Here is a 17667-nt window from a genome sequence, read left to right as displayed (position 1 = left end):
TTAAGACGTCAGTTTTGTGACGTCTAAATGTATTCATTTTTAAACTTCTTTATTAACTCAAAATTAGGAGCTCCTTAAAGACGTCATAGTAAATTTATGCTGAAGTCTTATTCGCGAAGTCAGAAAAAAAAATTCTTTGAGAACTCTTTTTAAAGACGTCTTACTGAGTTCGCTAGGTGGCTCATCGACATCTTGAAAATTTCGTGAAGACTTCTTTGAGATGTTGATGAGACGTCCAAATCATAAACGTATTAAATCGACAAATAATAATTTTATTTCTGCGCCATTTTTTCGAGGTTTTAGGCTGCTACAGAGAATCCTGTGCAATTTGAATCCCGATATGATTTTTTTATGCAGCAAATCGAAATCTACAGCCCAGCCAATTCTTAAACCAATCCATTGATATTTGGATTTTTTAGACCCGTTTAAGCTGCTGATCTGGTGATTTTTTCAATTTTTCGAGGTTTCGAGGAGCAACCCTGCAATCCATATCTTTGGATTGGTTCAAAGGCCCACGTTCTGTAGAACTTAAAAGTTTTACCCAGGACTTAGATAAGAAATGATGTTTCATGTAGAACCTTCTAATCATTAAAAATTGTTATTTGTGCTTATAACTCTTCTATTTTTGTATTTATTTCAAAGTAACGGTCGAATGTATGTATCAATTAAGATTTCATCACTTGTATTTTTGCGTGTTTCTAAAAAGGTCTACCCTAAAACTAAAATATAAGAAAATAAATAAAGAAATTCATGAGTTGCTACATATATTTATTCTAATTCTCTATATAAAAATAAAATTTTCCATGAACACAGCAATATAAATTACATTAAATAATAAATACTAATGCTCAAAAATTGTCTTGGATATTAATCATTATTACTGTTTTTTTATGTACGTCATTACAGTTCTATCTCTTCCATAATTTTTATTCATTCAAAGGGAATGTTGATTATGGCGAATCTTAATTCAAAAACAGGCGCCAAGGCTGTTGAAAGAAACCTTTAAGAATCCCAAGAAAAAAATTTTTTTTTATTTGTGATGCCGGGTTAGGTCATGAAAAATAAGGGAGGATCGCGTCAATGGATTTTTATTAAACATAGCCCCGTAACTATTTTCCTGTTGAGAATTACTCCACGTAATACAAACGTTTTCTGTTTATTACAATGTTCTATAGTCGGAGAATCTCCAAAAATTACAGAGAAAAATTTATTTCAAGTTCTGACGCCGTGTCGAATTTGAGAAGATGAGAGAGGATAGGGGAGGATAACTGACTATGTACTTTTACAAAAAGTAGCCGTTATTTTTTATCTGTTGGGAGTAACTCCACCCAATACAAAACGTTTTTTTGTTCATTATAATATCCTCAAATAGGAAAGATTCCAAAACGACTTGAGAAAAATTTTTCATATAAAAATTAAATAACCTCGATAATTTCTACAAAAATTTTTATTTAAGTATTATTTTTAATCTCATTGAATTCATTTAAATTTCTTAAGGTCTAAAGTCTATCTAGACTTAATAGTTTTGAACAAATTTAAAATATAATAGTATCTATTCTGCTCAACTGTTAATAAAATTTTACTAAATATAATTACAAGTATACTTTAACATAATTAGGTATCATCTTCGAGCAATACTTTTATAAAACATAGAAAATGTTGCTGATTTTTATAACAATTGATTTTTCTATAAATTGAATACTTCGTCCCAAAAAACTTATCGATGGAGTATAAAAAAAATGTATATTTAAGGTAATAAAAATGGCGATGTCAAGATTCTTGTTTCAATATAGTTTTCAAATCATCAGGCAGTGTATGTGTAATATCGTTCAAACGTTCACCAAGTCTTACTCGCACTGCTTGAGTAGTCGGTACATCTTCACTATGACTTATTTCCAGTTTTTGTCGAATTTTCAAAATCATATCGATAACTTCAACTTCTTGCTTATCTTGAACCCATGTTTTTAAATCCTAAAATGTTTTATAAATTTTCGTTATTTAACTAAAAACAATAAAAAAAAAAATTAATGATTTAGACGAAGGAGTAGCGGGAAAATTGGATACCTCCAAATTTTATGAAAAAAGTTTGTTTTTTTAATTTCAAAAAAATAGCAAGAAATCTATTTGATTTTTTTTTCTCATTAATTCACAATAAAAGAACTCCCAGTGTCAAATTCCTTCAAGTTTAAAATATTTACGATTTATATATAATTTTAAAATTTAATTGACTTTTAATAATTTTTTAATTTATTACTCGAAACAATATATAATTGCTTGTTTAAAAATATATTTTTTGGAATCAAAACCGACTTATATCTTTTACTTTGAATTTAATAATAAAAAGTGAGTAACGAATAAAAATTCAAGAATTTAAAGGAGCTAAACTTTTTCAAAAATTACAAGTGTCAATTGAAAAATGTTAATGATTTATTTTATAATAAGAACTATTAAAAATTTTTTTTTCTTCCTTTGCATCCAATAATTATGTAAAATATAATTTTTCTTTGTGCAAAAATTACTCATAAAAAAATTTAATTTAATTTCCAGAAACTGTTTTTTTCACCTTTTTTGAAGGTAGCCCATTTTGCTCGCAAAAAGTGAAATTTTTTTTTTAACGGCAGCTCAAAAGATTTTCTATTCATTTTGAATATCATTAAAAAAAAAAAAAAAAAAAAAAAAAAAAAAAAAAAAAAAGAATCAACGTATTTGAGTTCCCGAAAACTTAAAATTTCCTTAAGAACCCCGTTTTGTCCCCTCCCTATAAGTTAAATTTTACCGCATGAGACAACGCTTCAAGTTGTAGTGCTTGTAATTTATGAGTGAGTTCTGAGTATCGAGAATGGAACCATCCGGAAAAATTTGGTGCTCGAAAAAATCGTTTATACAGTCCAACCCAGTCTCCTTTAATCCCTATAGTCAACTGCGGTCCAGCAGTACTAACCGTAGCCAAAAAATCATCAGGATTAAATAATTGCGGTATTGGAGTAGCCTAGTTTATAATTACAGAATTAATAATCACAAAGTTTTGTTTAAATATAAGTTGATTATTGACAGGAAATAAAATACAAACTTTAAACGGTGATATGTTTTTCTGTAACGGCATAAGACTTGCAATATAACGCTCAAGTGGAATCATAAAACTTTCAGTTAAATCCATTAAATGACGTTTAAGTAATGCAGCTTGAACTTCTCTTGGACGCTTTGTTTGGACACCTCGGATGAGCTTTTTCAATAGAGTTTTATCTTTTTGTAAAAATGTTTTATACTCTGTATAAACTCCAGGTTTTGAATCGAGTATTTTTAGACTATCAACTTTTTTGATTTTATATTTTTTATTATCTTAAAAATAAAAAAAAATAAAATAAAATACTGTAAATACAATATATAAATTTCAACTTTTTTACTAAAATTAACTTTTACAAAACTGTACCAGTATTCGTAATATCACAAATTCTTATTATATGTGGCCATCGTTGAAGTGTTTTTGCAAAAAATGGATTGGTAACCCCGAGAATAACAGCCGGAGGAACTGTCGCATCTGAAGTATATTCTTTGAATTCAGAGTCATGAATTGTGAAATATGGACGGTAATCAGAGCAATATTTAAAAGGCACAATCATTCTGAAAAAACATAATTATAAACCACTTAACTAAGTAAAATAATTTAAAAAGTTCAAATACTCATTGAAACTTACGCTACAAGGGCTTGAACCATATCTGAACAAGTTTTAGGAGATCCTGCCATAACTACGATAGGTTCGTTAAGTAAAACAAGCTCCCACAGTAAATGGACATGACTCATTATGTTCAATAAACTCTGAAACATATCTTCTTCAAGTGCTGATGCAATAATAAGTCTACGTACAGGTTGTATACTAGATGATTGCGAAAGACTATCTATCCCAGTGATTGTTGATATGTTAGCTTTATAATTTTCATTCGGAATATACGTCTAGACAACAGTAAATATAAATTTTATTTGAAAAATTTGTATATCGACTAACTTCATTAGCCAACTAACACCAAACTTTCTATTCTGTTTCTAAGAACTCTTCGAGCTCGAAAATATTAACGGGTTTATATATATATTCACTTTTTCAAGCTCAATAACACTACTTATAAAGCGTGCTTTTTCAAATCCAATGGTTTTTTCAATTTCCCGCTAAGAAAATTGAAAATTTTCAAAAAAAGTTATTGATTTTAGTCCGATTTTTGAAAACTGAGTTTTGAACAGATCTCGACGTTTTGAGGTTCTAGGAAGATATTCCGACTATTTTCAAGAGGATGTCTGAGTGTAAAAACGTATGTAGATATTCTATAACTTTTAAACGAATAAATCGATTTGGATCTCTAAGGTGACACTCGAAGCGGCTTATTAATTTCTATATGCTGTGAAAAATTGAGCCTGATCTGTACAGTACGTTTTGACTTATTCCAAAAATAAAAATTAAAAAAAAATTTTTTTTCAACTTCCCGCTAAAGAAATCAAAGATTTTTGAAAAATTCCTGAAGTTATTGTTTTCAACCTGATTTGCGAAAATCAAGTTTTGATTCATTTTTGTCGGATAACACATAATGTAATTCATCATATGTTCCAAAACTTATACCGAGCCGTTGCTTTTATAGTCTTTGATGATCGCTACATACATTATTGAAATATCAGTTTATTGGTATACATAATATTATCATAAAAAATTTTGAAAAATCACAAATTCCGACATTTTTTCCCGCTCTGGTTCAAAATACTGAAAAGAATTGAGAAGTGGTCACCCTATGCAAACTGTATATCTATATATACAAACAAAAGAACTGAAATTATTGGAAAGAATTCGAATTTTATCATTTTTTATTCTTATCAATCAATATTTTTAAACAGGGCGTATGTTTTATATTTTAACTCGCTGGTAAAATTTAAAGTTCATGTCACTCTCTATTTTAGTCAGTTCGATACATTCATGCCCAAAACCATCTAATTTATCAAGCATAATCGTGAGCAAATCTTTAAAAAACGATCCCAAATTGATTATTTTCAATTTCCCTTTTATTTTTAAATATTGTTAATAGCTTGTATGTAGCTGTATATTTCTACATAGCTGTTTATTTATAAACAGGTGTTACATCAGAAATGTGAAAATTGCTGTACCTGAAAGAGAACTCCAAGCAAAGGTAAATTAATCAGTTCACCTGGTGTTGGTGGAGGCCATTGATCTATTTCCCGGATTGCTACTTCCATAATAGTATTTCCAGATTGAAAAAATTCTTGTGCTAATAAAGCACATAATTCACCAAAGAGATTAACAAACGGCAACATTGAAATTATTACAACACTCTACAATAAAGCTTCTAATGATTATTTATCATTTTAAATATAATTAAGTTAATCCATTTTTAACGAACCTTTTGAAAATATCCTCTGGGTAAATCGTGATTTTTTACTTGCCGAAAATAAATATACCCCCAATAATAATTTTCATTGCATTGTAGGAAAGGAGGAGATTTACGATTATAATCTCTTCTGGCATCTTTATCTTGTGATTCTAGGCAATTTCTCCGAATTCTCACGTGATATCGAGTATCACCCATACATCCAGAATTTGAATCAGGAAATGCCAAGTAACATACATTAGATCGTTCTGTTTCTGATAGTTCGACATGACTAGGGTATACTGCCTGAGAAATATTAATAAATTTCGAAATTACTTTAGCTTTCCATAAAACAAGTTTCCATCACAAGTTGCTGGTCAAGGTATTGATCATATCTTTTGATAGATACTAGATAGACTTGCCCAAGATGATGTACACAAGACAATCTTATAATACTATTTTTATGAAACAATCTTGCGGAAGACCCCTAGATGTTTGTGTCTCTGTATACCTATTAATCTGTCACAAGATATTAATGCAAGATTCTAAGACGAGATTATTGCAGGACTTGCACATAATATTGTATAAAAAAACATTAAAAATGTCTTGCTCAAAATGCATTAGTAAACTTACGCGTATCTTGAGTAAGTCTTGCACCAGAAAGTACTTGCAGACACTAACGCATAACTTGCAGCAAATCTGCTCAACAAGTCTCATATTACACTATCTATATTTCTCACTTTTCTATCTGTCACTTTACATCAGGATCCTGTATCATATGAAAGTGAGACGGATGGTGTAATATGAGACTTCTTGAGCAGATCTGGCGCAAGATATGCGCGACTATATGCAAGTAATTTCTGGTGCGAGATTAGCTCGTCACTGTTCCAATACAATACACCTTGAGCAAGATATCTCCGATATTCTTGCCTATTTCTTTAAGTACAACATAACATATAGTATTTTTTTAAGTTTTGTACAAGGATTGCAATTTAAAACTTTGTACTAGTGTCTGCTGCAAGATCCATAGTTATATAAAGACACATTAATTAATGATTAAGAAAAGTGATTAGAAAAGGTTTAAAAAAAAAAAATAGTTTTTAATCTTTCTGAATTTTCAATAGAAGTTGAAAATATTTAAAGCAATTAAAAACTACTTGGAAGTATGAAAAAAAAGTGAGTACTTTTGAATCGTTAAATCTTGAAATATAAAATGAGATTGAGCTATTACTTGATGTCTTAAAAGTTTTTGGAAGTATTCAAAACAATGAAGTATTTTTGAATTTTTCTAGATCATTCCATGAATTGAAATTTCAGTATTATTTTGCTATTAAAAAAAATATGAGTCATTGAAAATTATGTTTATGAATTCTTTTGAATCTCCGTATAAAATGAAATTCGATTATTAAAGGATTGATAAGTATATAAAAAATTTTATATTTTCGAATCATCCTTAGTCTTTCAATAATCGGAAAATTCAACTGTTATTTAGTGATTAAAAATTATTGTCAAGTATTTAAAAAATTAAATAGCGTCTAATCTTCCCAAATTATCAAATAACGGCCGACTTGGAACTTTTCGGAAGGATTCAAAAAGTATTAAAAAAATATTTTTTTAATCTTTCCAAATCACTTTTTTTGATTAGGGACAGGTAATCAGTGAGCTGGTGACCAGACTTGGGCAAGATTGCTATGAGATTGTTGTATGGTTTACTTGTTGACCGGTTATTCATATTACCTCTAACGCTTGTCCCAATTCTAAATCAAAAGTCACAACACATATGCAATGAATCCAGTTATCAAAGTTTTCCCATCCGCATTTGGTCATTGTGATATTTTTCAAAATATTATTGCGTCATTTTATAAAAATAAACTGTAAAAAAAAAAATAAATAAATAAAACCAATGCTGATTTTTTGTTTTGTTTCCTACTTCTTTTATTCACTGAAAATTTTCAGGAAAAATTTTCGTAGAAAAAAGTTGTATGAAAAGATAAATTAATCTGTCACAGTTACCTTGGAGAAAGAATGAGATTTTTGTAGCCTTTCTAAACACACGATTCCTTTACCCCTTCCAGAATTAAAACTTTATTTCTATTTCCAGAAGAATTATATACAACAATTTTATAACAGCAACATAATTTTCTTTTATTAATTCGTATATATTAATTTAAAAATTTTGTTGTATATCAGTTGTTTGTTAATATGCCAAAAGTATGGAACAACTTTTTAACTTTTATATTCACACACCACATAATAATAATATATCTGTTATTGACATCTCCTACTTACAATATGAATTGGAACAAAGATTGGATTAATTTAATACTTAATAAAAAAAACAACACTAATTATTGAAATAAAAAAAAATTAAAGTTTGTGGTCCAATGATAAACATGGAGTTAGAGTTCAAGAATACACATACAGAATGTCGATAGTTTTTTTTTTTTTCGGTTACTACACCATCTCTGGGAAAAAATAAGAACTGAAAAACGAAAAATTTGTAAACAGGTAATAATTAACTTCTGAAATGGTAAGAATGAACATTACCGACCTTTTAACTTCCTGCTAGAAATATGGGCACTGGTTTCGTGACGAGTAATTTTACCCACTTTTTACTGTCACAAAACGGTTTTGTGACAATTGTAATTGTGACGCGCTGTCACAAACCATTGTCATCTAGCAGAATACATTTGAATTAAAAATAATAATATGTTTTGGAGGGAAATGCGCGGGTACTGTGTACTATGCACTTTAATAGCTTTGTAATAAATCGCATACTCTTCCCTGGTTAAAAATACTGATTGAAAAGAATTGAGAAGCTGTCACTCCATGCAAACTGTATATTTATAAATACAAACAAAAAAATTGAAATTATTGTATTATTGAAAAGAATTCGAATTTCATCATTTTTAATTCTATTCAATCAATATTTTTAAGCAGGGTTACATTTATTATTTTTTATTGAGTTAAATACATATGTGCATGTAATCATGATTAAATATATCGTTTATTCTTAATTGCGATCATAGCCAAATGCGTTATCGCTAAGTAATTAAATTATGTTACTTTTAGGTTATTCTACAATTGAACGTTCTTTCGGTACTCAGGGATGAATACATTCTTTAAAAAGGAATTGCCTGACTATTGAAAGGGCTGGAAAAGTGGCATATATCTCTCACAATATGAGACTTTTAGAGAATAAAATTGTCAAGAAAAGTCAGCGCAGTAACTGTGATTAAAATAATTCGTCTGAAGATGAAAAATATGATGACGAATATGATATCTAATAATGTTCATGATAAAACCTGACTAGTCATTACTTAGTTATTTTATGAAGAATTTTACTACTTGAATCTATTTTTATATTTAAAGTAAAATTATTAATATATAAGTAATGAATATCCAATGATCTCAAAAGTACCTAAAAACAAATAAATAAATCTTTGTTTTTTAAAAATGTGTATGTCATAATGCAAGCCATAAATTTAAGATATTAAAATAATAACTGGCTAGATTCTTTATACAAAATATAATTTTCAAAAAAACCTGGTAAGTATACTATATATATAATCACTTGAATATTGATTTGTTTTAATAAATTATATAAACAGACTGGAATCATACTTCACATCCGTAAAATCATAAAAAAACGTGAAAAAATTGTTTTAACTTAACTGGGTAATCAATTTTTCAAAAAAAAAAAAAAAAAAAAAAAAAAAAAAAAAAAAAAACCTTGAAAGAACGTCTATATAGTTGTATTTGACGGTAACAATGTGACCGGCGTTGTGACCGTCATTTGCACACAGACTTATAAAAAAAAATTTTGTGACGCCAGTGACCGTCAAAAGACGGTATTTATGACGGTACGTCACATAAATTGATAATACCAGTAATTGCCCATCCTCTAGTCGCAACTCATGTACACCAACTTTCTGATCTGAAACTCTGACATCAGGAACCTTGCTAGCGTTTATGAAAATTGGCCTTGTTGATACTTAATTATAGTTTGTGAAAATGGGTTAAACATGTGTAAGAAATTGACGAATTTTCAAAATATGTTATTTTTCGAGTGTACATTAATTTTTGCATCGCTTTTGTAGCTATTATCACTTGAAGTTTTTCGATTTATTTTCTAAATAAAACTCTACCGAATATCTACATTGCGCTCATCTGAAGTAATTTTTATTTATAAAATTAAAATATTGTAAATTTTCTCCAACTTCTATCAGCTTGGCCTCTTTTTTTATGGTTCGAGTGAATTAGTTGAAAGTTTTATTTATTTTGTCCGGATTAAATATGAGTAAATTTTAAAAAATAATTCAGTTTTCAATACTACGATGTAATAATTATCAGTATAAATTTTTAGTTTATCACTAGTCGTTTTTTTTTCTTTTGTTTAGTAATGAAATATGTTTTGATTTTTTTCTATTATAATCTGATCGCCCTTTAACTGCGTAATGTATATGCATATGTATTTTGACAAACATGCAATGCAATGTATGTATATATTTATATGTATGTAACAACACTATTAATATGTAGTTAATTTTATGATACTGAAAGTAGTAGACATCAGACGATTATTTGATTTTCATAAACAAGTTAATTGTAAGTAAAATAAAATTTTTCAAATATAAACAAAAAGATTTTTAGAAGTTTTTTCTACATGTATTTTATTTGTTTATTTAAACAAAAAAATTTCTTAATGTTTGCTACTGTCAGTTTCATGTTATTTTTTGGTATTTAACAAAAACAATTCTTATGTATTCATTTTTTAACTTTGCAAATAGTGATCGGAAATTTATTGATGCTACACGAAAGCTTTACTGAATTTATTGAATATTTTATTGAGAAAAGTTGATGCAGATTTATATTATATAAATTTCTATTTATTTTTTTTTGTTATAATGCAGCATTTACATCGCGTTGGTTACAGTTACAAATGTTACAATAGTTAAGTGTGAAAATCAAGTATTTTATGACCACGCTTGTACATATAAAAGTATCAATATGTGTATATTCTTATATATTTAGTATGCTGTTTTTTCTGAACCACAAGGGTAAGTTTTTAGTGTCACAGTTTTACAGTAACATTTCCACAATATACTTTTTTCTTTTTACATTTATAGTAAAGCCGTAATGAAACTTTTAGTGACCCAGAGAATTTTACAGTATTTTAAACACTAAAAGTTTATTGGAAAATTACTATAGTGATAGAAGCATAAGGACGGTATAGAATTATGGTAAAAATTACCGATAACATAGAAATTTTTAAAATACATCCAACAGAATGTGCTGCATCGTAATTGGTTATGCTAAATTATGATATTCAGTAAAATTCTCGTAAAAAATAAAATTAAAAAATAATTATAATTAAAAAAAAGCTGAAGAAATGGGTTAGATGCATTTGATAGTTCAACATACTTGCAATCACTTAGTAACATCAAATTAGAAACATTCAATTACAGTGGATTACTTTATTTTACGGTAGATTACTGTAAATTACGGTTTACCCACAGCAATTTACGATACATCGTTATTTTACTGTGGTTCACCGTATTTTACAGTAATTTACCGTAATTTGGGTCAGTTAGGGAATCTACTATAATGCATATTAATTTTTGATTATATTTAGTAAATTGAGGTGTGCTCTTTTAGATTTTTAACATTTTATTAATTTCGCGCTTATTTTCAACTATTGTCATAATGTATTGGGCGCAAAACATGTCATTTAGTTAGAGTAAATAAATGTATTCCTTGAAATGACATACCCATATAACAATCTTGTTCAAGGCTTGAACAAGCCTGGTCTTAAGTTCAATAGACGTTAATGTCTTTTCCTATCTATGTGTCTTGTTACAGATACTTGTGGCTAGATTTCAATAGCAAGTCTTATACAAGAAAATCGTGCCAGATTATAACTTAATTCTGAAGAAATACTATAGTTGAAAATAGTTGCGCATAGCTTGCTCAAGATCTGCTCAAGGCTCAAAATTTATCTTGAGCCTTGAGCAGATCTTGAGCAAGCCATGCGTAAGTACCTACTGAAAGTTACTGGTGCAAGAAATGCGTCAGGGATTTTTCAACTGTACCGTATCTAAAATATCTTCACTGTTCTTGCGCACAATGCTTTGAGCAAGTCATGCACAAGTTTTGATGACGATTTTTTGCTACATGATCTCGAGCGAGACTCGTGCGTAGAAAAAGACACTAGTGACTAAGAATTTTGTTCAAGGCACTGGCATCAGAATCTTGCTCAAGCATGTGTTACTTGAGAGTAAAGCACACCTAAATGATTCACATTTGTGACGTGCAAGACTTAAGCTTTAAAAAAGATATACTTTTTTTTTACAAAAAATCATGTAATCTCATTTTACGGTACTTTTTTACCTACGTGAATACATTCAATTTCTATTGAGATGTACAGAGCCCGTGTGAAAATTTTAAATAAACATTTCTACTAAAAATTTATCAAAATACAAATATTGAATTTAAATTTATAGCTTGGTTATATTTTTATTTTCACTTTTCCATCATAATTATTAATGTTTTTTTTTTTTTTTTTATACAGGATGTCTAAAAAGTGCAGAACTATGAAAAGTATCCTACATGAAAAAAAATTGAAAATAAAAATGAAAAATATGAGTAAATAAACAATTTTTACATAATTTTTTACTAGTACAATCAAAAAATTCAGTCAAGATTTTATTCTTCATTGTATTATTGTGTAATAATTATCGAAATTGTATTAGAATATTTATAAAAATCATGACTGATATCTCTATTCAAGACTTGCACGATTTGCTAGTTTATTTTTCAAAAAATACGTACAAAGCCAAAGATGCAGATTGCACGGTAATTATCAAAAATACTTCCTTGATTAAAAACTTTGATTGAATCTAAATGAAAATTTTTAATCGAATTTAATCGGAAATTTCTGATTGACTTTCAATCGGAAAGTTTATTTGAAAAAATGATCGATGAAAATTATTATTTTTCTATTGAATCTGATTGAAGAAATTCAATCGGATGTAATTGGAAAATAATAAATATTTTTTTCCGATTTTATCGAATTGGAATTCTATTAGTTAGTTGCCCTGATTAAAAACTCTAATTGAATCTGATTGGGAAATTCTAATCTGGTTTCATCGGAAATTTCCGATTGACTGTCAATTTAATCAATTATTATCGGATTTAATCGAAAAGTTCCGATTGAAAGTTGATCAGAAATCGAAGAGTTAATCGGAAAAAAATAAATATCTTTTTCCAATTGAATACGATTGGAATGCAAACGGATAGTCGGAACGCTCCCATGCATTTCTAATTGAATTTTTTAATTTGATAGAAGTCTGATTGAGTTTCAATCAGGTCAATCAGAGTTAATCGAAGTTTTTAATCAGGGTTAAACTTTGAATAACATAAACATGAATAATTTTTGCAGGGCCAAACAATTATGCAACAATGTCTTTTACTAGTTGATTTAGATTACACACATTCAGTAATCAACAATATCGCTGGGGACCTTAGTGCCCATTATCCAAGCCATTTAATTATTCTTGAAAATGAAAAGCGAAGAAATCCTTACAAATGTGATACACCACCGCAACTGCCACGTACAACGGAAACTATTTATGAAAATACATATGATACGAATAAGTTGAAGGAATTAATTAAAAATGCCAGATTTGCTAGATGTCGTTCACGATTTCCACTGCCCGTAATACTTTATAAGGGTAGATTTATTTGTAGATCAGCAACATTATCTGGAGGCCCCGAAATTTATGGAAGGTCGGGATTAAATTATTTATTTGCTGGGAATGAATCTGCAAATGCTTTTCATCAACGAATCGATGAGGCCGGATGTAGTGATTCTGCACTAAGTGATTGGCAATTATTTGATAAAGTTAGGAATCAAGATATAAAACTGTTAAAAGCTCTTAATGTTGGTAATATAATCGATTTTATGGTTGAGAAGAAAAAAGTTAAATTCGGAATGAAGTAAGTATTTCATTTTTTTTTTTTTTTTCATGAATGATGTAACCAAATATGCATATAAAAATTTTCTCCACTTTTTTTTTTTTATTTTGATTCGGATACATTTTATTTATAAATCAGGAAACAACCAATAGTATATTGTACAACTAGTGCGGTAAGTTGTCGATTGCTCAAGAGAGCAAAGTTGTGCGCACGAACGAAATGAGTGCGCTCATTTGCTCGTGTGGGTAGCACTGATATTGCATGAATGATAAAAAAGTGATTTTGTAATGTCTACAAAATATTTTAAAATAAAAACTTCTTTTATAAAATTTTGGGGATACCCATTTGCCCCTCGCCCCTAAGTTTATAATACTTTCCATCAAAATAGTAACGTATGCAAAAGATAACACTTCAATTTTAAATAAAGCAAGATGTATATACCAATATATATCTGAGTCAAAAATAAATTTTAGAGAAATTTTTAAATGCTTATTTGATGCACAATTTTGATATGGTTCTAAAATGTCGATTTTTTTCAGTGTAACTTCATCAGAAAAAGTAGATAAAGAAAAAAGATATGCTGATTTTACCATAATTTCACTGCCATATCCCGGATGTGAATTTTTCAAAGAATTTCGAGAAAATGATTATCAAGCAAAAGGTTTAGTCTTCGATTGGTCTCAAACGCATGTTGATGCTCAAATTGGGGTTCCGGAAGATGTAATATCTACTCAATTGAAAATAAATTGGGATCAATATCAAGTATGGGATTTAGTTAAATTGACGCAAAATTATTTCAAACTTATATTAAATTATCTCAGCGATAGTAGTAATGGAATGTTAATTCATTGTATATCTGGTAAGTTTTTAAAGATTAAATGAGAAAATTTTATAATTATTATCAATTATTAGTGAATGTTTTCAGGATGGGACCGAACTCCTCTATTTGTTTCATTATTGAGGATAAGTCTATGGGCAGATGGCGTAATCCACACGTCTTTAAGTGCCTCCCAAATTTTATACTTTACAATCGCATATGACTGGTTGCTATTTGGTCATGATTTGCAAGACCGACTCAGTAAAGGCGAGGAAATATTTTTTTTTTGTTTTTTTTTTTTAAAGCATATTCAAGATGAAGAATTTAGTATTACTCATAGGAATGCAAGGGCTCGACATTCAGTACACTGTCACGATAGTGATCCACAACTAGACAACGTAATGTTTGAAACTGAGTCAGTTGTCACATTAAGTTCAGTTAGCTCTAATATGAGTTTAAATAGTTGGTGTAGCTCTTTCAGCCAAAATAGTAGAGATAGTCAGGAAAATAATCCACCTACAGTATTTCCTTGCTCTTCCGTGGACACTCAAGATGACAGTCACAGTAATGGGTAAGTGATTTAAATTATATCGTTTTTTCGTTTGCTGCAATATTATTTGCATTTTTCTAAATATCCGTGAAAAAATATTTTCCAAAAATATTGTAAAACTTTATGGACAGCAATTACTTAAAAAAAACATATTACATATATGCGATATCGTAAAAAAAAGAAAAAAATTGCGACTAGATCTTATATATCGATTTAATGGATAATTACATTATTGCGAGAAATGACATTATTTTATTGACGTAAAAGTCCGAGTGGCTGCTGGATCGGACGCTGGATTCCTTTGATTTTCAAAAGGGTTCTTATGATGAAAAATACAAAGACAATAAAAAAAAATCTGTCTATTAGTTGACCCTGCGGGCCAGCCTCAAAATTTCCCGCTGTTTTCGAGCTCCTTGACTTTTTAATTATCATGAATCGTCTTTAATCGTAAAATAATATTGCAATTTCTGGTTCCGAATGAAGATTGAAGACAATTCGTGAGGATTTGAAATTTTTAATCCTTATTAATCGTAAAATAATACATCATTTTTTGAGGATTAGAGACGATTAAATGTGAAAAACCAAGGGGATTGTGACGATTAAAGACGATTAATGATGGTTAAATTTTTAATCGTTTTTAATCCTCACGAATCGCTTTGTTTAATCAGGGTATTTATATCATATTTTATAACTGAAGTAACCATGATTTAAATGTTGGGTAGGAATGTGGTGCCATGGACATTTTACAACTCCCAAAATAAAGAAAGTGTTGGTCACGGTTCATGTTCGCCTTTGCTATCAAATAGCCGAACATCTCCCGTAGCTGTTCCTATTCCTGGCCGCTTTCGACAACGTAACGAATCTTCGTCTTCCGCTGGTTCGTGGCAAATGATTTCAGGAACTGGTAGTTTACGTGGGTCAACAACTTCAAATTGTGCACTACCGGAATTGTTATCTACTTCTGCATTAGCTTGTAAATCACATTGCATTACGTGTTCTGGTCAAAACTCTCAGGAATCGAGTGTAACAGTTATTGAAGATGATCTAGCTACGTCATCAGCACAGTAACGTTTCATTACTTTTTTTCTCCGACAAAAACCCTAGCGCATCCAATTTACCGTAAACGTACAGTGAATCCATCGTATTTTACGTAATACTTACAGTAATGATGGCCCTAATTTACGGTAAATTAGTCATAACACTGCAAATTGCGGTGAGTTGTTTATCTACGGTGATATTGCTTTCATTTTGATAAACTCACTGTATTTTTACGTGAATTGGATCCGCCTGAAAAAAGAACATTTAACTATTGTTGTAATTTAAAATTATTATTTTAGATCTCGTAAAGATAGACTACACAGTGTACGCACATTGTTTTACAATGTTTATAGTCATACAGTTGGATTTAGAATGAAAGATAATTCAGAATCGAGTGGCTTTGGTCAATTATTGGGGAATTTCGCTGAAAAAGTAGGGATATTATCAGTGCAACGTACATCATTGTGACCTTAAATCATAGTTAACAAACAATCTATATAATTAAAGTTATACTAACTTAAATTGATTGAACTGATTTACATTAAATATTTCACAAATACTATGTGAGAGATAAATGAGAATAAATTTTCCATGGGAATAAAATGCAATTTTATAAATATTATGTATACGTGTACAATAAAATAAACTTAATATTTTTCATATAAATTTTGGTGTACAATTATAACTATAGTTTTGTGGAGTAATTATTGTTCTATTTAGGAAAACAAAAATCTAATTTCATTAATATTAAAGTTAATATAATAGCGTGTAATCGTAACACAAAGTATTGTTTTGCAATTTTAAAAAATTTAGAAAATCCAAAAGTGCGCACCTCAAACGTTCATGCAATATTTTGGGTAGTCAATTTACTTATATTAACTACTGAATCATATGTTTCTTTTTAAGCTAAAGAAAAGCTTTATCTCCCTGATAGCCACACCTTACTCAGCAAGTTCTGCAGTGAAGCATCTACGGCTAACTCAACGACAAGATTCTGGCAAGCCTTGGCTGGATAATACTTGCGTGTGAGTTGATGCAAATCAACTGCCGCCATCTGAATGTAATTTGACAGAAAAACGCCGTCAATTTGAACTGAAACTTCCAGTCAACTTAATGTCATTATCTGACAGTAACATTTGAAGTCAAGTTGAATTCAAGTTACAGGCAATCTACTGTCAACTCAACCGCAACTGTTTGCTCTCCAACATTTGCTTTTAAATTGGCTTCAGAATATGGCCGTAGCTTGAAGTTAACTTGCGGTTATGGTGGCTATCAGGACTGTTTAATAAACAAAAAATATTTTTTGACACACACTTATCATATGATATGCGTGTGATAAAGACAATTACTTTTGATAGTGTACCTATGTAGTAGTGTTTTTATTGGATAGGCTTAAAAATGGTGACGTTTGTTTGGTAGTGTATTTTGTTGGCAGAGATTTATTCTGGTATAGTTGAAATGATAGAGATGCTAATGATAGTTTTCATGATTTTTCGTAAAAGTCAGTTTTTAATCCCTGCTAAAGCTTATATAACTTTGAAACTAATATTCATAGACAATTTCCGTAAATAGTATCTGAAAGCTTGTCTAATAATCTTTAATTTATGAGCTGTAGATTTCACTCTTAGAAAAGGAGTCTAATTTTATATCATGACTATACACTAACATGTATGACAAGATATGTATGGATGAAACTAACTTTTTATATCGATTAATTGAAAAATCTACCTTCCATTTCGGCTGCCGAATCCTGATAAAAAAAAACGATTTGAAATGTCAAATGCCTATAAGAAGGCTGATTCAAAGGTATTCAAAGTATTTAAAAGCATTAAAAAGTATTAAAAATTTTTTTTCTAATCGTTTACAATCCTTTCTTTTAATAAGGGAATGACCTTTCTATTGTTTACTAAGGTAACTGAAG

The 17667-nt window shown here is 29.3% G+C and overlaps 2 protein-coding genes across 9 annotated transcripts; one reads left to right on the top strand and one right to left on the bottom strand.

Annotated features, from left to right (window-relative positions):
• Positions 1–1558: 1558 nt before the first annotated feature.
• On the bottom strand, positions 1559–7769 carry LOC103569703 (protein DENND6A). The gene is made up of 9 exons (XM_008547161.3): positions 7378–7769; positions 7102–7236; positions 5398–5670; positions 5144–5329; positions 3696–3952; positions 3431–3621; positions 3071–3339; positions 2777–2989; positions 1559–1971 (listed from the first exon to the last, which is right to left on the bottom strand). The coding sequence occupies exons 2-9, from the start codon at positions 7189–7191 to the stop codon at positions 1771–1773; spliced, it is 1680 nt and encodes a 559-aa protein (XP_008545383.1). The 5' UTR covers positions 7192–7236; positions 7378–7769; the 3' UTR covers positions 1559–1770.
• A 1535-nt stretch (positions 7770–9304) lies between these two features.
• On the top strand, positions 9305–16399 carry LOC103569705 (myotubularin-related protein 14). 8 transcript variants are annotated; one of them, XM_053737485.1, is made up of 8 exons: positions 9305–9393; positions 10278–10424; positions 11936–12219; positions 12806–13362; positions 13881–14200; positions 14267–14729; positions 15431–15772; positions 16046–16399. In XM_053737485.1, the coding sequence occupies exons 3-8, from the start codon at positions 12133–12135 to the stop codon at positions 16212–16214; spliced, it is 1938 nt and encodes a 645-aa protein (XP_053593460.1). In that variant the 5' UTR covers positions 9305–9393; positions 10278–10424; positions 11936–12132; the 3' UTR covers positions 16215–16399. The 8 variants fall into 8 exon arrangements, with proteins under 8 accessions (XP_053593460.1, XP_053593462.1, XP_053593456.1 ...); XM_053737487.1 differs by having other exon boundaries at positions 9352–9539; positions 10301–10424; XM_053737481.1 differs by having other exon boundaries at positions 9352–9539.
• The last annotated feature ends 1268 nt before the right edge of the window (positions 16400–17667 follow it).

The sequence above is a fragment of the Microplitis demolitor genome, chromosome 3, assembly GCF_026212275.2.
Source record: "Microplitis demolitor isolate Queensland-Clemson2020A chromosome 3, iyMicDemo2.1a, whole genome shotgun sequence".
In the NCBI taxonomy this organism is placed as follows: Eukaryota; Metazoa; Arthropoda; class Insecta; order Hymenoptera; family Braconidae; genus Microplitis; species Microplitis demolitor.
Note: the sequence above shows the minus strand (reverse complement) of the source record. Positions and strands in the feature narration are given on the sequence as shown.